The sequence below is a fragment of the Muntiacus reevesi genome, chromosome 3 (assembly GCF_963930625.1).
Source record: "Muntiacus reevesi chromosome 3, mMunRee1.1, whole genome shotgun sequence".
NCBI classification, from domain to species: domain Eukaryota; kingdom Metazoa; phylum Chordata; class Mammalia; order Artiodactyla; family Cervidae; genus Muntiacus; species Muntiacus reevesi.
Genome location: NC_089251.1, coordinates 144,734,712 through 144,754,879, shown reverse-complemented (window position 1 = coordinate 144,754,879; position 20,168 = coordinate 144,734,712). Strand labels below are relative to the sequence as shown.

General features: G+C 39.3%; 2 protein-coding genes across 3 annotated transcripts in view; one reads left to right on the top strand and one right to left on the bottom strand.

The window, feature by feature from the left end:
- The window catches only part of FAM117B (family with sequence similarity 117 member B), a 69,794-nt gene that overhangs the window by 48,455 nt on the left and 1,171 nt on the right, over positions 1-20,168 (top strand). Inside the window, exons 5-8 of one of the 2 annotated variants that reach the window (XM_065930799.1) lie at positions 4,582-4,725; positions 5,950-6,175; positions 8,268-8,388; positions 14,954-18,886. In XM_065930799.1, the coding sequence (XP_065786871.1) occupies positions 4,582-4,725; positions 5,950-6,175; positions 8,268-8,388; positions 14,954-15,272 (810 nt within the window). In that variant the 3' untranslated portion in view covers positions 15,273-18,886. Of the gene's footprint in view, positions 1-4,581; positions 4,726-5,949; positions 6,176-8,267; positions 8,389-14,953; positions 18,887-20,168 lie in introns of those variants that run through there. The other variant, XM_065930800.1, reaches the window with a different exon arrangement.
- LOC136162822 (histone H1.2-like) lies at positions 13,794-14,618 on the bottom strand. The gene is made up of 2 exons (XM_065927266.1): positions 14,605-14,618; positions 13,794-14,407 (listed from the first exon to the last, which is right to left on the bottom strand). Exons 1-2 carry the CDS (start codon positions 14,616-14,618, stop codon positions 13,837-13,839), a joined length of 585 nt encoding a protein of 194 aa, XP_065783338.1. The 3' UTR covers positions 13,794-13,836.

Genomic DNA, 20,168 nt, shown 5'->3' with positions numbered 1-20,168 from the left:
TAGTTTGTAGTTTTTACAAAAGACATTAAAAAAAGTCAAATAAATACATGTTACTGTTTGTAGCACACTGTTTACATCAATATTAAAGGGGAGAAACACTAATTTAGGGACAGATAGACCACACGGTCCAGGTCTTTAGGGAGATTATTGGGAAATTCCTTTAGCATCCCTTAATGATCAAGGACAGTATTGTTCTGATAATAGATAGTCTGTAACCATTGGCTAACAGATCTTTTTCTTGGGCTTGGAATGGATTTTTTTACAGTTAGAATTCTCACATACTTTTGAGTGATTCTTTCCCTGGAAATTCAGGAGAGGGAACTATTTATTATGAAGAATAAATGCTGCCAAATTTCTTAGGGGAGAGAAACTACACATGTCATTGGTTTCCAAAATTGACAAAACTCTTGGATACTTAAGATATTTTTAAGGAGTATTTCAAGAAATACTCTCATTAGAAGGTGTGGCCAAGAATTCGAGTCAGTTCTGGTGAGGTGGATGAACCTAGAACCTGTTATACAGAGTGTAGTAAGTCAGAAAGAATAAAACAAATATCATATATTAACACATGCGTATGGAATCTAGAAAAATGGCACTGATGAATCTATTTGCAGTGCAGGAATAGAGACGTAGACATAGGGGACAGACTTGTGGACACCGCGGGGGAGGGAGAGAGAGGGACGCATTGAGAGAGCGGCGTTGACACATACATGTTATCGAATGTTAGATAGATAGCCGGTGGGGATTTGCTGTATGGTGCAGGGAGCTCAGCCTGGTGCTCGGTGAGAGCTTAGAGTGGTGGGAGGTGAGAGGTTCAAGAGCGGGGGTAATATGTATACTGGTGGTTAATTCATGTTCTATGGTAGAAACCAGCACAACATTGTAAAACAATTATTCTCCAATTAAAAATTAAAAATTTTTTCAAAAAGATGTAGCTAACACATTTCAGAATTGTTTGATGATTAGAGTCAGATGTTAGTAACACAAGAGCTAGAGATGCAGCATAAACTAACTTAAGAGTGTGAATTTTAAAATCATGCAGGTATTTCTGTCTGTGATAGGCTCAAACAAGAAAGCCCTCCCATAGGATTTTCTTATTGCTTCATCTGGGCTGGGGAACATGATAGTTTTGTAATAGCTTAGGAGGGAGCAAAGGGATCATGAGAAAGAAAGGGGGGGAAAAGCTATTTTCGTCTGAGAAGTGAGAGGAGTGTTGCACTTTAAAGAGAAAATTGCTTCTCGGCACTGGAATCTTTGTGTGCCTGTCCAGGACAGATTTGCTGTTCTTGAAAGTTTCAAGATTTTTCCACTGAGAAATCAAAACAGTAGGTGCTTCAGCTGTGACCTTCATTAGAGACTGTAGCTGTAGCTTAGAAAAGCTAGGAGGGGGGTACACATGAGAGGACACTGATCTCTGGAGGACAGAAATAAAGTGATGCTGATGGGACAGGAGGAGTCAAAGCCACATGGAGCCCCCTACAAAAGCCCCTATGATGGCAAAGCTTTTTTCCCCCAGTGCTTTCTAAGTTTTTAAAAAATCCATTCTAAACATCAGTTGTGACCACTGTTTTGTTGTATTAGGGTTTCTGGCTCATGTTTCTCTCCTAGATTTCTATTGAATTGCTGAACAGACCTTTTTCTATCCTACAGTTTTCTTCCTTTGAAAATTTAGCTCTCTTTATCTTTTTCCCTGCTCAGCCACTACTTCAGTAGGTATTCTTCCCATCTTTCCTGAGTCTGCTTGTCTTGCCACAAGTTTATCCCCATGCTTCGAAACAGACATTTAAGTTATAGTGTAGATTGGACTCTCATGAAGCTTCAGGGTTAGCCAAACCCTCTCTTGCAGTTCTTTCTTTGTTGGTTAATTCACAGCTTTTATGTAGTTTGATCTTTAAGCTGTAATGTAATATATAGATAGACAGCAAATGTAAATAGCAAAAAGAAAACTTTAAAACTATGATTCACCTAATTGAAATCTTACTTCAGTGGAAAACATTCTGATTTGAAGAGAAAGAATCAAGAACTGAGAAAAATAAGAGATCCTTGTTGTTTCCTGGGTCAAATCTTAGGAGAGAGGGATTTTCCCTTAATAATGGAAGGATTTTTAACCTTTCAGAGCTGTCTAAGGATATCTCTCAGTTAATATGGTAACCCACTTGTATTTGCATATACTGATTTATATTTAGAAATACACGTTTTATTACAGAAAGCTATGTAGATATGGGAAAAATAAATTATATATACACACACACACAATTCCTTAAGAACCGTTAAAATGAACCATAAAAGTTAAAGTATAATCATTTTTGTTATTTTTAAATATTTTAGAGCATAGTTTATGTAAGGAATAAAATCAGAGGCCTATTACTTTTTATTTCTGGAATAATAACAGTATTTTTAATGAAGAAAATTTTTCCCAGGCAGCTTGGGTAGATTATTTTTCTTCTAATCATATAACTATTTGCTAATTAAATGAATTACTGTTGAACCTTTGCTTCATTTACCTAAAATGGTGTGTTGACCTTAGGAAAGTGGCCATTTTCATTTTTTTTTCCTCCCTTTCTTTCCTTTGCTTTAAATAAATTAAACTGTTGACACTTGCCGCTATTTTAGATTACATTTGAGAGAAACTTCTTACCAATTATGTAGGATATGACTTCTGTAGCTGCCTGGAAAGGCAGTAACAAGATGTCCAGTCAGTTATTACACTGGTGGGTTCTTGTTATGTGCATTTCTCAACATGACACCCAGCAGACTTAAGCTTTCTGTTCTTAGAAGACTTACTAACAGATCCTTATGGTTCCAAAACCCAGAAAGGTCAACATTTTGCAGAAATCCTGACAGATCATCTTCCCCTTCTAGTCTTCTACTTCCTCATTTCTATAATGTTAGCTACAAACCAGATGCAGCCTGAAAATGGCATCCAAAGCAGGCCATTATTCATGTTGTTTTGTGACTTTTAGGAGAAAAATTAAGTTTAGAATTGAGTACCTTTCACTCAATGTAAAAAATAAAATCAAAGTTCTGTTCATAGTATATATACTGATAACTCCTGAAATCTTAGTCTGTAGCAGTTCTCTGGCACCTCATTATTTTTTGACAGAGGAAGAGTCCAGGCCCAGGAAGGATGCCTGCCTGACAGAAATGCTCTAACACGCTCTCCACTGCAGACTAGTGAGCTCGGTTTCTTTTAACCCATAGGTGCTTCAGTCCAAATCAGTTTCCTTTCGTCCCTTCACTAGTTTTTGTTTTCTCTTGCCACCACTTTGAGAAAGGTTTCTTTCCTTTCTTGACCTGTCATGAACCAAACCATATTCTTAGCTTCATTCTCCCACTCTTATCCCAAGAGTAAGTACATATCTAATTGGAGAGAATTTCTTTTTTTTTTTTTAAGCCTGTTTTAGATTATACTTTGGGATATTATTCTGTTGCTAAGGAAACAAGAGGGTGAGAATAGGTAAAAAAAGAAAAAAGTACCCTTCAAGGTGTTAGTGACAGGTCTTGGGGATATAAAAAACTGCTGGGAAATGGCCAGTTTCAGTGATCTTTGAGGCATTGTTTCACTGAAGTAGGAAAGTAATGACCTTGGGGTGAGAGTAGGGCGGAGGGTGGAGAATGCGAGTTCCTAGAAGAATGGAGGGGTGGGCTCTGGTGTTTACTTTCCTCTTCCTGTCCCATCTTATCACAGTCCTGTCATGGGTGAGCCAGGGCTGGCCTGCTGACGAGGCTTTCGGGAAGTGCGGGAAGTTACTGGCTTTGTAGCACTAAGAGGGAAGGATTGAAGAACAGGGGATCTGAAAGAGACCTTCCTAAATGAAGGATGAATTAGTCACATTTCTTTACCAAGACATTGTATTGCAGGACAATACAAGATGACCTTCTGGCACACTGTTGTATGAACTTTGGCAGATACCTTGCAATTCTTGTTTCATATTTTATTTTGAGTATCTTGTCAGGAAACCGACTGATATCCTGTAATATAATCAGTTATTTCTTTTCAAAAGTAATACTGTGCCAGTGGGAACATTTTTTTTAAACTAGAGATAGGCTTTGAAACAAAACATTAAAATAATTACGGTGGAAGTATAAATAAATTTCACAGGGAAGTTACTCTTATCATCTTGCTACTGTATATTTACTTTGGAAGTGATTTTGTTTTTCCTACCAAAAATTTTTTTTTTTGGATAAATTAGTTTTTGTTGTTGTTTATTTTCTGGAATATAGATAATTATGGCACTGGAGGACTTCAAAGTTATGTTCTGAAATCTGAACTCCTATAATCATAAAAGAATGTCTGAGGTTAAGATTCGTTTACTGTTTTCCTTTATCCCTCTTCTCTTTACAGTCCCTCATAGATGTGGATTAATTTCTGAAATTCTACCTTGATTGTCTGGGATTTTTGCTTTAAATTCTGTTTTGTGTAAACCAAGGAGCAGGTTTCATTATTCACACTTTTTGTGAGGTCTATAAATTTTTATTTATTTTAGAGTTACCCAGATCAACTGGAAGTATGCTTCCATCCAGAGAATGTAAAGGCAGTAGTAAACGTTTCTTCTCCCCCCTCCACTACTTTTTTTTCAGGCTCCTGTTCCAAAGAGTGCACTTATTCCAGTAATTCCCATCACCAAATCAACAGGCTCCCGATTCCGGAATAGTGTGGAAGGATTGAATCAGGAGATTGAAATAATAATTAAAGAGACTGGGGAAAAGGAAGAGCAACTTATAGTAAGTAATCTTGTATCTTAAAATCAGCCTTATACATTAATTTCTCTAATTATTTTTTAAAAAATCACAATTTTAGTTTCCATATTTACATGTTTCTTGCTTCTTGTTGAGAATAAAAATTTATCTCTTTTGTGAAACTCTGACCTTTGCATGTGAATGACAGTTTTTGTTTGCATCTCATAGAGACAACTGATATGACTTAAATTTGGGTCCTTGAACAGAAACTATTTTTTGTTTTTCTGTATTTAAAAGTCACAGATATGCTTCTCATTGTCTGTAACTCCATTTAACAAAAGTTCAGCTTACTAGTTTGTTGGTGGTGGTGTGGAATATTTTCTGAGTATGAATATGTATCTTACTGCTTGTCAGTTATTGTAAGGTCTGCTTACCTGTAACATACATAGAATATATATTAATTGTGACATAGAAAAGTGTGGTTTATATGTAAGACAGAACATTTCCTGTTTATATTTAAAAGCAAGTCAGTATACTGAAGCTTTCATTCTTCAGTGAAAGAGGAATTGGGGAGTTTAAAGTAGTATTTCATTGACGCCTGAGATTCTCTCCCTTAAGAGGAAAGGTTGGTTTAGCTTAGGGAAAACACCAGTACCCACACCCTCCCCTCCTCCGCTGGATGACGGTGAAACTTCCCCTGATGTGTAATGAAGGTAAACGCACCAGGGGTGTCAGGGAGCTGGTTTCCCCGCTGAGTGAGTCACCCAAGCCTTGCTCTGAACAGCTCCTTGATTCCCTCCATAATTAGCACTGCTGTGATGAACCGTTCTCTCCTTCAGGAGGGTTTCTTTGAGAACACGGTTTGAGGGGGCAGTGAGCAGGGCGGACGATCATCAGGTGTCACTGGCTCACCAGTGCCCCGCCTTTTCTTCTCATGGAGCCTGGACTTCCACCCAGGTTTCTCCCCTTTTATAATGGTGTGCCTTGATCACTTTGAAAGTCGCAGTGAGCCCGTGAGAAGTAACTGTTGTTTCGTCCGTCCGCGGTGTGCCAGAGCCCTGGGAGTTCAGGGCTCGCTCGGCCACCCCGTGTCCCGCGGCTTCCGACGGCCATGCAGAGGCTTGTCTCTATCGTGAGGCCGACAAGGAGAGGCTTTCTGACTTTTGAGTCTTCTGCAGCAACAGGGGAAGGTGGAACCTTGGGTGCCTTTCTGGGGGAATTTCGAAATCAGTGACCAAAACACACACATGTAAAACATTTTCGTGACAGCCCCAAGACATCCCAGATGGCCACCGCGCGCCGCCGCCGCTGGCTCAGAGAAGCAGCAGCACGCGCAGCGCCGACACGCAGACGCCCGGCGGGGCCGAGCGGGGCAGCAACGACAGCAGCCGCTCCCAGTCCGTGTCGCCCACCTCCTTCCTCACCATCTCCAACGAGGGCAGCGAGGAGAGCCCGTGCTCGGCCGACGACCTGCTCGTCGACCCCAGGGATAAAGGTACGACACGCGAGGGGTCTGCTGCCATGGGATAGGTGATGCCACCGCTGCATCCTGCTTTCTGTTCATCTTCTAGCAGAACACATGCACTTAGGGCCATCAAGATCATGACTTTGAGATGTGTTCAAAATACAGATTTTAAAGAATTGTAGTACAGAACCGTAGGTTTTATTGCGGTACTCAGGTGATGCTCGGGTTGGCTGGGTTTACGGGCTTTTGTTTGTACAATTTTTTTTTTTTTTTTGCACTTACTAACACAAGCTCCTTAATAGTGAGTAACATCGTTTTTGGTATAAATGAGATAAACATTTGTCCTGAAAAACATTTGTTTTCTATTACCTTAGTTGTCATGTTTTTACTACCTTACTACTTTTTAATTGAATGTGAAGCCTTCAAGTTAGTGTGTTTCAGGATCTATATTTGTGATATTTCTAATAAGAATTAAGCTGACTTACATCAGTGCAAGGTGAGTATTCCAGGCAAGCCTGGAGTAAAAGGGGAGGTGGGATGCTTACTTAGTATTAAACCACTTGCATGATTCAAAAAGTACTTGGAAACATAGCACTTTGAATATGAGTTACTAATAATGTTTTACTTTTAAAACAAATATGATCTTTCATCTATCTTTATCAAGGCAGTCTTTTCTTAGTCTAAATTCTAGTTATTACTGCATGAGCTTGAGAAAAATGATGAGATAAATTCTATGGCTCAGTTCAGTAGTCATTTATTTAGAACCTCCTACTTGGAATGTGTTGATTGTCGGAAAGTGTTCCACGTCTGATGACAACGGATCATTAGTGCCAGTCATCTGAATACTGAGACTATAGCTAGTGCAGAAGACCTGAGGTTTACTGAAGAAGTCACTTCAGACTATGGGCAATTGTAAAACTATACTATTGGGGCCCTTTTTTGTCATCTACAAGGTTAAATAAAACTTGGCCATACCCTAGACCAGTTACTAATAAGTCATACCCCCTGGGGGCAGGACACGGCCACCAGCAGTTTTCGGGGCTCCCAGGCGATTCACATGCACAGAATTTTGACACCACTGAATTAAATCCTTTGATTGGGCCTTGTGTTTCTTGTCACGAGTTGACATAATTAATTACTTCTGATTCTTGCTGTAAGGATTAAAAGAGAGAGTGAATGTAGCTCCGAGTACTTAAGCTCAATCAGATGTACCCGCCCCACCCAACCCACCCCCAGACTAACCATGGCTATTAAAATCTGCCCCTTGATTTCCCATACTGTCTACTTTTACTTCAGAAGCATATGGGAACTCTGTAAGTTTTATGCCCTGCTATATTTGACTTTAGGAGACTAGTGACTGGTTAACTTCTCCAGATTTCTTTTGTAAGAAAGGGTTACTGTCAGCAAGGAGTTGTAGTTTAGTTGACACAGTACATTTAGAACACGTAGGATACATATCAAGAATTCTAAGTTAATGTGGTAGAAACCGAGGACATCAGCACTGAACAGAATCACCAGAGTAAAGAAGTGTTCCCTTGGGTAGGGTTAATTTAGAAAGATAACAAAAACTTTAAGCCAGACTTTGAAGGAGAGGTTTTGGAAAATGAGCAGAGAAGGACCTGTTAGGTATAGAGAAGTTTTGCAGGCAGAAGAAAAGTCTCCGCCATACCCCGTGCATAGACTCTGACTACCTGGGGCAGAGATTGCAGCCAGAGTAGAGAAATCAGTTGAGAGATTCTGAGGGACAGCCAAGAGTGAATTACAAACCACCAGTGAGGAAGCATTTTAGTTATTTGTCTTGGGAAGAATGGAGGTGGCGTTTGAGCCTGCGTGCTGTGTACGGAATAGAAATGAGCAGCAGCATGCCGCCGTGTTCAGTGCTGAGGAGTAAGTTACACAGGCAGAAAGGAAAATCTCTGGTTCATGCATTTCTAAGCCAACAATTTTGTCTTTTTTACCAGGAATTATGTTAGATATTGGGGTGATGTGGATGAGTAAAGCCTTGTTCCTACCCTCAAGTAGTAGCTCATGGTGTAGGCGAGGCCAGGAGCAATCAAATACAGTAGGACTCTGCGCGTATGCGCTAGTATTTCTTAGTAATCCAGCATGTTGTTTCTTGCAGAGAATGGGAACAACTCTCCTTTGCCCAAATACGCAACCTCACCAAAACCTAACAACAGTTACATGTTCAAAAGGGAACCTCCTGAGGGCTGTGAGAGGGTCAAAGTCTTTGAGGAATGCTCGTAAGTATCGCCCACCATCCCTCCCCCACCGCAAACTTTTATTATGAGAAGTATTAAAAGAATTTCAGAAAAAAAAAAAAAAAGAATTTCAGATAGGCTGAAGAACAGCACAGTGACCACCTGTATACCCAGCACTAGATCCTATAGTTAACATTTTGCTGTGTCTCTTTGTGTTTTGGTGTTAGTTTTTACGGAACTGTTTTAAAGTAAGTTGTAGTCATGACATTTAACCTTGAATACAGTTTAATACTTATTTCCTAAAAGTAACCACTCCTCCATAACCACAGGACCATTGTCACACCAAAGAGAGTTACAGTTATGCTTCACATCAACTAGCATTCAGTCGTTACTCATGTTTCCTCAGTCGCCCCCAGCATATCACCCGTGGTTATTGCTGGACCTGTAAACAGTCAGCGCCGCACATTGAATTTAGCAGTGTATTTATTCAAGAGAGACCACAGATCTCAATGCAGGGTGGGTTTCCTCCTTTCAGGGATCAAATTCCCTTCAGTTTTTAGTCTCCAGTTCTTTAAACAATTATTTTCCTGCCAACATGGGGAAGAGAATTCTGTTACTTTGCAGAAACATGTTGCTGTGATAAAGATCATGAAAGAAGCAGAACTTTACACAACATCTGGTACCCTTGGTATGCGATCTTCTGTACTCATGTATTTCTGTTGACTTTTACTCTAGTCAGGGACTCTTAACTTTAGACTCAGAATCTGCTTAGAAGGTACTGCAGCCATGGCCTGTTTTCAGCAGCTGTGGCCCCTTGCCTTGTAAGTGATGGCTACAGGATTGTAGGTATGTATGATGCTGAGCAAATCAGATGACGAACATTATTTGAAGAGAGAATGATGGTACATCTATAAATCTCACTTTTCAATCTCGTTGCAAGACTAAGAGACACCTTCTGGCTTTTTCTCACTATGAAACTAAAAATACAGTGTGGAGACTGTCCAGCCTTGTTTGGTTCACATAACTTCTTTGTTCCATCACGAGTATCTTAGAATCGTTTTGAAACATGGCATCCTTTTGTTCTGTGTGCCTCTCCTGTCGACGCTTCCCTTCATGTCAATTCTAAACAATTTGCCACAAAAAGAGCATTGTCTTTGAATCCCTTCACCTTCTCTACTAGGAGATCCCAGCTGTCAGTCTTTTTGCTTTTGTGACAATAATTGAAAACCCTGTTTTAGCAGCTGCTTATTTACTCTCTGCACCATGTAAGTCTGAAGGCATGCCTGCTGCCAGAGAGTTTAAGCAGAATTTCTCCACACATGTGTTTCATGGACTCCTTGCACCATGATCATCCAGGAAATTAGTTCAGACTACAGAGCCCCAGGTGTCACCCTAGCCCTAAGGAGTGAAAAGTACGGAGGTAGATAGGACCTGGATTATGCATCTTTAACAGATCTCAGAGGGCTTTTATGCGTCACTTGAACATGCTGACTTAGACCTTTTCATGAGAGTTCTTCAGAAATGGAGTCATTCTAATAGGTAAAAGTTCAATGGTCCACATGGAACCTTTTGGAGTATTTGACTCTGGCTGATAGACTTAAAAAGCAGTTTGAATTTCTGTATCAGTGACTTTGAGTGAATATTGGTTGTGTAGGTTGGTGTCTTGTGGCATCTGCCTAGACTGTTATATTTGGAAAAGTTCTCAGTATCTGAACTGTATACATACAACTGTGTTGGTTGTTTCTAAAGAGAAGGAAGAAAGGATGGGGAATATGTATGTATGTGTGTGTATGGATGGATGGATAAAAATAAGGTGAACCGTGACATATAAAATGTTTTATGCATATCCATCTGTTATTAGAAGGTAAATCTCTTCTGAATGCACATAGTTTATTATAAATTTTACTGACATAAAGGATGTGTAGCACACAAAAACCTATTTATTTTTAAATATCTTAATTGTATTCCAAAAAGAAATAGCAGTAACCCAAGAATGGGTTTTTTAGGGCTAATTTTAACCTTCTATCAATAAAACAAGTTACTCAGAGTCTAAAATATTGGTTCTTTTTGCCCCACATATATATGTCATAATTAGAGCAAAACCCACTGGATGCACTAGCATTAAAGCAAGGGTCATTATTGGTCCTAATCTTAAAATTTTAGCTTATTTAATCATTCTTTAAAGTATATTTCTCTAAGTCTTCATTTTTGTTTAAAGGTAGACTTAGAGATCTGAACCAGCTGTTGGAGTCAGGTGAGGGGTTAATCTCTCATTTATATGTTTATTTGCTGGAAAGAAAATAGGTAGCTGGATTTGGGCCCAGAAAGGACAAGACCAGATTTTGCTTTTCTTTTTTTTTTTTTTGATACAGCAAAGACCTTAGCCATGCCTTCTGCACTTAGCAAGTCCTTTTTAATGAAGTCACATAGGCTGTTTCCTGATGCCAGTTAATGAACTCCTTGACCATAGTTATCTTAGGTTCCTAGGTATTATGTCCTCTTTGCAGTATAGAGATTTTTTTAAAAGTATGACAGAACCCCTTCCTTTCTTCCTTTCATTCCCTCTCTCCCATTCTAAGTAAATTGGAACCGCCATTTCTTAGCTGATAATTTATTCCTGAATTTGAAAAGAAAATTGCATAAGGCTTTAAAAAAAAAAACCCAAAGAATTCCTTACATCAGTATGAAAATACCTATAATAATTACCCAGTCTGACCATCTATTTTTCAGAAATCAGCTAGCAAAGAATTATATCTGTTTTGAGATACAGTCACTTTTGGTATAACTTATGGAAAAATAAAATATTTAAATTAATTGAGGGTTTCTGTGTGTGTACGTGTTTTGTTTTTTTTTTTACATACTTGTTTCTTAAATTGAAGAAAGCTTTGTAGTAGTATTAGAACTTGCAGCTTCTGTTAATAGTGGCGTAAGTATTATACTGGTCATGCACCCCAGGGGTGGGTAACGAATTTCTGGGAGAATCTTCTCATAAAAGTTAAATGGAGTAAAAATTGATTCCTTTTGGTGGGTTGGGGTCATGACTCGAAGAGGGGAGACTGGAAGAGGGGTGGGGGCGTGATGCTTTTTTTTTTTTTTTTTTTTTACTGTTAGTGTTTTGTTTCTCAATCTGTATGCCCGTTAGACAAGTTATTATATTTTGTTATTTTGTGTGAGATCTGTTGTTAAGTCTGTTTTCATGAAAGCAGAAAGGGGAGTTAAACTGATTTTAGGTTCTATCATTAAAAAAAGTCACAGTTACCGGATCATTAGTTGAAGAAAAACTGCACAGTTTTTTGGACTCTTAACTATAAATATAGGTAATTTTTAAAAGTGTATTTTTGGTGCTGATGGGATGTAGGTGAGAGGGAATTTTAGATTCTCTTCTAGCAGTATAGAGGCTGAGAAACTTACTGATAATAATGATGCTCTATAATTAATGTTGTGTTGAGAATTCATTTGAAATGTGATCCCATTTAGGCCAGAGCTGAAACTTGGAGTAGGTACCTACTTAATAGCATTAACAAATGAATTAGCCTTAAAAAAAAAAAAGAAAGAAGTTTATTTGTATTTCAGAAATACGAGGTTTCATCCTCAAGATCTATTAGCAGCATTGTGTCTTACGTGATTTTTAGCAAGATACCATCAAACAATAATTAAAAACCTAAGCCTCATTTGAAGGAGGGTGTAAAACTTGATTAGCCCTTTTTTCCCCTAATATAAGAATGAAGTTATCTTTACTAATTCTTAAAAAAAACCCCAAGCATTATTTAATTATAGAAACATAATATCAACTTCCTATCTGCTTTAAGGAATTGAAAACCATGTTGTCAGTAAAAATAGAGGGGTGTATGCCCTTCTCACAGTATATCCAGATACACCTGACCCTAAAAGTGCTCAACATATAAAGTCTCCATTGTATCCAAGAAAGAACAATACACAAGTAAAACAAATTTAAATGATGTAATTTATTTCTTCTTAAATTATTCTTGCCAAAGCTATCCATGGGTAGTATTCACTATTAATCAATAAAATATGCTTACCCAAAGCACTGCCTATATGGAACATTTCTTTTTTTTTTTTTGGCACCTACTCCCCAGGTTTGTTGCTTATTCATTCTTTAAAGCCCAGCTCAGATGTTCCTTCCTCTAGAAGTTATCTTCCTACCAAACTCCCCCTCTTTCTTTGTGTCAGAGGTTATTCACTCGCTTGTTCTACCTCTAAACATTTTACAAACCATTTTTATCCCATCTCTCAGACATGCTTCTGGGGGTTTTTAACCTTTTTTTGCTGTCGACATTTCTGACAGTTTGTAAAGCTTATGGATACTTCGAAGTGATTCATAGCTTCTCTGAATTGTTTTCAGTTCAGTTCAGTCGCTCAGTCGTGTCTAACTAATTCTTTACGACCCCATGAACCGCAGCACGCCAGGCCTCCCTGTCCATCACCAACTCCCAGAGTCCATCCAAACCCTTGTCCATTGAATCAGTGATGCCATCCAACCATCTTATCCTCTGTCGTCCCCTTCTCCTCCTGCCCTCAATCTTTCCCAGCATCAGGGTCTTTTCCAGTGAGTCAGCTCTTTGCATCAGGTGGCCAAAGTATTGGAGTTTCAGCTTCAACATCAGTCCTTCCAATGAACACCCAGGACTGATCTCCTTTAGGATGGACTGGTTGGATCTCCTTGCAGTCCAAGGGACTCTCAAGAGTCTTCTCCAACACCACAGTTCAAAATCATCAATTCTTCTGTGCTCAGCTTTCTTTATAGTACAACTCTCACATCCATACATGACCACTGGAAAAACCATAGCTTTGACTAGATGGACCTTTGTTGGCAAAGTAATGTCTCTGCTTTTTAATATGCTATCTAGGTAGGTCATAACTTTCCTTCCAAGGAGTAAGCGTCTTTTAATTTCATGGCTGCAGTCACCATCTACTGTGATTTTGGAGCCCAGGAATTATGTTTTAAAAACACACTAAAGATTATAAGGGAGACTGATAATACTGAAATACAGTCTGTCCCTTATACCTCTCTCGTCCCAAGAACTACATATTTAGTATGTCTCCGTGTATGTCATTTTATCTTTAGGTCTCCAGAATCTAGTGCAGACTTGGCACACTTGGATTTTTTTTTTTTAATTAGGAGAGATGAGAACCATACTTTTATCGTATGATCATACTACATTTTCCCACCTGAATCTTGGTTTATTTAGGTTCTTCCATTTGAATTTCTTTATAATTTTGTGTCAGTTCCATGTTACTTTAACAGTTTAAATTTTATATTTTTACTTTTAGGGAATACCACTAACACTTGTATCCTTTTCCAACCATTTGGGTTAATTGTCAAGAGCACCTGAGGACAGGGAAGGATTTCACGTCAATGAAACCTTTAGAACAGAGGACTGTCATTAGTTTTACTTTGGGTTTTTTTTGTTTGTTTGTTTTGGCTCTGAAAAGAGCCGTTTTGGGTTTTAGAAGCAGATGATTAACAACCTACTTCTTCTTGGGTGCAGCCTTCTTGGGCTTGGCAACCTTGGGCTTAGCGGCCTTCGGCTTAACCGCCTTTGCTGCGCTCTTGGCGGCCTTCTTGGGCTTGGCGGCTTTAGCTTTCTTGGGGCTCTTGGCCACTTTCTTGGTCACAGCAGCTGCGGCCGGCTTCTTCGCTTTCTTCGGGGTCTTCTTAGCTGCTTTCTTTGGAGTGGCTGCGCCTGTGGCTTTCTTAGGTTTCTTAGCCGCCCCGGCAGCCTTCTTGGGCTTGGCCGCGCCCGCCTTCTTCGCCTTGGGCTTGGTCTCCCCGGTGGCCGCCTTCTTGTTGAGCTTGAAGGAGCCGGAAGCCCCGGTGCCCTTGGTCTGCACCAGAGTGCCCTTGCTCACCAGGCTCTTGAGACCCAGCTTGATGCGGCTGTTATTCTTCTCCACATCGTAGCCAGCAGCCGCCAGTGCCTTCTTGAGCGCAGCCAGAGACACGCCGCTGCGCTCCTTGGAGGCGGCGACAGCCTTGGTGATGAGCTCGGACACCGGGGGCCCGGAGGCCTTCCGGCGCGCCCCAGCCGGCTTAGTTTTACTTTGATTTTACATTTATATTATGTTATTCAGAAAAGCATTATGGCTATTAACTCAGAACTGTTTCAAAGAGATTTTTAAGGGCACTTGGAGAAGTCATGCCCAGCAAAGTTTAGTCACGCAGTGGCAAAGCTCAGCAAAAGATAGACATCTCGTGTCCTTCGTTTCCTTGCCTTTGCCCTTCAAAATAGTACAGACTTTGGAAAACTCATAGCGGAACATATTTTTGTCTTTAAAGAGCTGGAATATCTTTTGCTTTAGGAAATTCTTTATTCACATTGGCTGTCTTAGAGCTTCACTGATATGCCTGAGCATCCTGTGTGGAGCCTGGACTGCCAGGGAGCCGAAATCAGCAGTAAACTCATGTCCTTCAGCACTCTCAGATGCATAATTCAAATCATGTGTCCTTGGTTGATGGCATTTGGAGCTTTGGACATAGCTTGAGATTTGTTTTCTTTTTTTGTGTCTATAAGTTGTTTTTAAAGAAAAAAACTTACTTCTGGTGTTTCGTGACTTAAAAGTCTTCGGTTATTTATTCTGTGTCTAGGCCAAAACAACTTCATGAAATCCCAGCCTTTTACTGTCCTGACAAAAACAAGGTGAATTTCATTCCTAAAAGCGGCTCTGCTTTCTGCCTCGTCAGCATCTTGAAGCCTCTCCTCCCCACGCCAGATCTTACCCTCAAGGGCTCCGGCCACAGCCTGACCGTCAGCACTGGCATGACCACCACTCTGCTGCAGCCCATCGCTGTGGCCTCCCTGTCTGCCAACACAGAGCAAGACCGAGTCTCTCGAGGAACGAGTACAGTCCTGCCCCCGGCCTCTCTCCTCCCCACACCAGAACCCATCGAGGAAGCAGAGGGATAGGTCCCAGTGCTGTGAGGCTGTAGTTCTGGGCAGCTGAGAACCTCCTCGCCCCCTTGGCAGCGATGGCATCGTGGCCCCTGGTTGGCTGTGACGTGCCCCAGCTCTTCCACACTGATGCGGCGCGGCGTGGCTGCTGGAAGGGAGCGGCCCCTCTGGAGGCCGGCCCTCAGCGCCGAGCCTGCTTTTGCTTAAAGCACCGGTTGAAACAAGAAAAAGGTATCATTCTTTCCTTTTGGAGGGCCGATATCACGTTTTTTGTTCTCAAATTAGACTTCTTTGAAAAAAACAAAAAACTGATCCCTGCAAACATGATTCCTGAAGGGAAATGTGAATGATGCTGCAAGAACCATCTTTTCTATGAAAATGACCATTTTATACCAATGTTACATTTTCTGGAAACGTAGCAAACAGGATGTTCTTCGGGGGCCTCTGTTTCTTGTTTCCCTTTCTAGAGGTGTGCTTTTCGCAGCTGTTTTCAGCTTTGGGACCAAAGGGATTGTTGACATTTTCCTAGCAATCTTAATCTCATGACTGTGTTCTTCTCCCAAACAAGAATTGATAGGTTAATACCTTGAACAAGTACATATATAAAAAGCATAAAAAGCAATATGAGTACATTATGTGACTTATGTTTTCTGATGTCAGAAGTTTGTGCTTTGGGTGAAATATTTGTAAAACTGCTGTTTTCTTCACTACTCCTGTACACATTTCACCACGTTGTCAGAAAAATTATAATCTGGAGACAAGTGCTTTAATATGTTCTCACCCATCATTGGAACTTGGTTTAAAGTCAGCGAGCCAAAAGGAAACTTACCTGCCCAGTGTCGACTGCTAGCTAGGAGTAAGGAGCCCCTTGGATTTTCTGCGCAGTATTTATCACAGGAACGCCCTTCTGTCCCACAGGTGTCACCCTGCCTTTAACCGTCACTGTATCATAGCCCCAAGAGATCCTGAAAATGGCTGTGCATGGATTTCCTCCTCTGCTTTTGTGATGTTGTTGTCTTGTGGATTTGGTCTGGGTTAGTAGTTTGCCAAGAGTGTGATCCATTGAATAGCAACCCTTAGTCACAGAATCTTGAGACTGATGTTTCCTTTGTGGTGGTTGGCGCTGAGATATGTTGCCTATAGACTTTGCTAGTTTTTGCTCCAACATTCCACACAGAGGGGGAGAAAAACAGGCCAGAAGGGCTTTGGAGCATAAACAGCAGGAACCTTTGAAGAATTTGGGATTTAGGCCGATCTTAACACAAGCACTGCCAGTATCACATGACGCAGACTTCATGTCTGGATACGTGGTATTAAGGAGCAGCGCTTTTTAAAAAGTTACAGCATTGTTGATAGAAAGCATCCTTCTAAGATCTTCATAAACTACCTTATGATGCAATAATTTAGTGTTCCCATACATATTATAGGAAGAGAACATTTAAATACTGTAAAAGGGATTCCGTTTAGAAGGTTAATATGTCAGTTTGTCCAGATATAGCCCATCAAAGAAAACCTAGTGGTAGCAATAAATCTTCTGAAAGGACTTCTTATATTTAAGTACCTTTAAAACATCTAAATAATTAAAACTATGCCCTGTTAAAAATGGAGATGTATTTAGGCAAATTAGGTAAACTCAAATGTTGGGAAACTCAACATTTGAAGTCTCAGGCTTCAGTTGGTAGGCCTGATGAATTTTGGTACCTTTTCCGTCCAAAACTGATTTACCTGGAACTAGTACATCGTGGCTTCTAAATTGGAAAAGCTCAGTTATTCAAGGTCTAAGTGTTCTCTGGTGGGTTGGTTTTTGAGAACTTTGATCATTTGACTTTACCATTTCACCACTGAGAACTGCTCTGTCAGAAGTACAGAAGAAGGGTAAAACTGAAATCAGGTGAGCTGGTGTTGAAGGTTGGAAGTTAAAAATAAGGTTTCAAAAAAAATCCCCCAATCAGTTTTTGGATTACCTGAATTCTGTTAAATCTCTGTTCTCTTCCTTACCTCAGACTGACTTCTTTTGCCATCTGGACGTGGTCACAAGGGTGTTTTACTAAAATGCCACTTTGTATACAGTTTTTCTACTTACTCTGTTCACATTTGTCTAACACATCTTTCTGTATTCATATATCCTTAATCTAAAGTAATTTAAAATCAGAATGGGAGACAGTTTTAAGATACTATCATTTTCATAGTCTTATAGTTGGAACTTTCAATGTTTGGCTGTAAGGAGAATGTGAATTTGCAGGTAAATGAATTATATGGCAACCAGACATAGTCCTCGTGTTTGGGAGAAATAGAGCCTGAGGTTTGAAGGAAGGAATAAAGGTACAAGGTATAAAAAAAACTCTTAACTGCCAGTGCCAAAGGGCTAAATTTTAAGTTTATGATTTTAAGTTTATGAGCTTTATGCCGTCTTGAAAAAATATTGATCGTAGTCCATGTAGCTTTTATTTAACCTTGGTGCACAGGTGGTTGACTTTTTTAAAAAAATGGGTCTACTCTTAATAGAATGCATAATATTGTTTTCTGAAATTACATTCCATAATTATCTTGTTATTCTGTAGAAAACTGTACAGAAAGTAAGTAAATCAGAATAGCTTCAATGGAAATACAATTTAAATTTTTTTTAAATTTTGAATAAATTTACTTCCACTGCGGTAAAAGAAACAGGTGGCTTGTATATTTCAGCAAAAGGAAGCTATTCTCTGGTTATTAACTTTGTCAGTGTTGTTATTTTTGCTCTTAAACAGTTTCTTCCTTGCTGTGATAAAAATACACATTTACTATTTCTGATCATGACCAAATCTGTATTACTTGTCAAATTTAGATCTTAAGTTGTCATGGCTTTTGTGAGCAGTTATGTTTTTTAAATACCTGTTTTGCTTCTTTGATTAATATGATGAGCATGGATGCCAAAATTATTTTTTAACTAGATTCATTTTCTTTAAACTATTTCTGATATTTGTGACAAGCCAAATCAGCCTTTTAGAAGGTGCTATTGCTAATTGTGGAGTAACTGGCAACAAGGAAGCCCCCCCACACACACACTTTTTTTTTCTAATGGTTGGCTTTTACTGGGAAAAGGTATTTAAAAAAAATAGCAGAATTTATAGCCTCCTCTGTGTCCATGATTAGGACTGGATTGTCAGAATTTTCTTTTGTTGAAGTAAAAGAAAAATCGCCACTACTGAATTTATTAAATACTACTCTGAAGATTCATTCCTTAATGCTTAGAATTTTGACATTTCAAGACTAGACCAGTGGAAGTGCTGAATTTGCATTAAAAAAGCTAAAATACTTAATTTCGCACTTTAAGGTTTAAGTTTTACTCTGCCTAAATTAGTGATAAGCAGATCAGCTCTGAACAATATTTTGTTTATACAATCCTGTTGATGAATATAATTTATGTTTTTTAAAAGTCTTTATTTTTCATCTCTGTTAAAGCTGTGTAAATCTTTTTCAAATGCAATTTTTAAAGTTTTGTTTTTCTAACAATTCTCCCAAAAAACTGCATTTCCAATGGTGATAAATATTGTTCCTGTGTACTTATGTATTCCCTATATCTGAACACTTGTTGCTGCCTCACAAGAAAATAGAACTTTTATGTTAAAAATAAAGTCTGTTCTTCTTGAGTCTTTTTCTGTGTACTTTTATGAATATTGCCTCACATGCACATTTCTCTTCAGTTATTTCTAGCTTGAAAAAACTTTAGTATATTCTTTCTCACAGGTAGAAAAATGAATTTGTGTTAAGTAGCAGGATATATAATATTCTCAGTTGTTCTTCTTTATTTCCTTGCTACCTCCTCCTTAACTTCCTCCAGAACTGAGAGCACCTGGTATTTGTGGTAAGTGCTACGCAGACGTTAAAATACAAGCAAGCATACTGAACAATGTACCTGTTTAAATTCAGTACTTTACAGGTTGTTAAGAGATTTAGCTGGGGGCAGTCACTTAATTTCATTGTAAATTACACATAAAGGAGTTTTTTTCCCTTTTGGTAATTCATTCTTGCTAAGCCAGCTATATTCTTCCTTTGTGACAACGGTTTATAGGTGCCAGGCAGTTGTTTAGGCTGAGGGGGTTTAGTCTGTATGAAGACTGCATGCGGGGCCGCCTTTTAAGGGAAATAAGTGTCACCGTGGCTGCCTGTCATAAAAGTCGTCGCCAGGTTACTTTGTAAGAAATTCTAAAAATTATTTCTGGGGGGGAAAGTTAACTGTAATTTGGATATATGTGTGTGTGTGTGTGTGTGTGTGTATACATATACATACATACACACACACATATATATAAAAACACATTATAATGTAACATAGCATCAAATATGAAGAGAATCTCTCAAACTGGTGTAACATTTTCTCCCATTTTTCTTTTTTCTGTCTTTTCCCTCCACCTTTATAAAGAGGTTGAGAGGAGAAAATTTAGATCTTAAGTTGGGTGTGCCTAACTTTCTCTGTTTATTTGATTGTTTGCTTTGATTCATTAATATTAAATATACCTCCTTCCCCCAAAAGTTTTTACGTCTATAATGATTCTTTCCCTTTAATTTCTTCTAAGTGGCTGGTTGTGAAATACTTAGCATTCCCTTCCTAGGAGTTGCCTGCTGATGTCTTATCATTTTTTCCCTTGCTAAGATTGTTTGCTTTTTAAATATATTTATTTTAGACCTCTATTAGAATGGGCTTCCCTGATGGCTCAGACAGTAAAGAACTGCCTGCAATGCAGGAAACCCAGGTTTGATCCCTGGGTCGGAAAGTTCCCTTGGAGGAAGAAATGGCAGCCCACAGCAGTACTCTTGCCTGGAGAATCCATCGACAGAGGAGCCTGGTGGGCCACAGTCCATGGGGTTGGAGAGTCAGACACGACTGAGCGACTAACACTTTCACTTCTATTAGAACATAGTGAGATAACA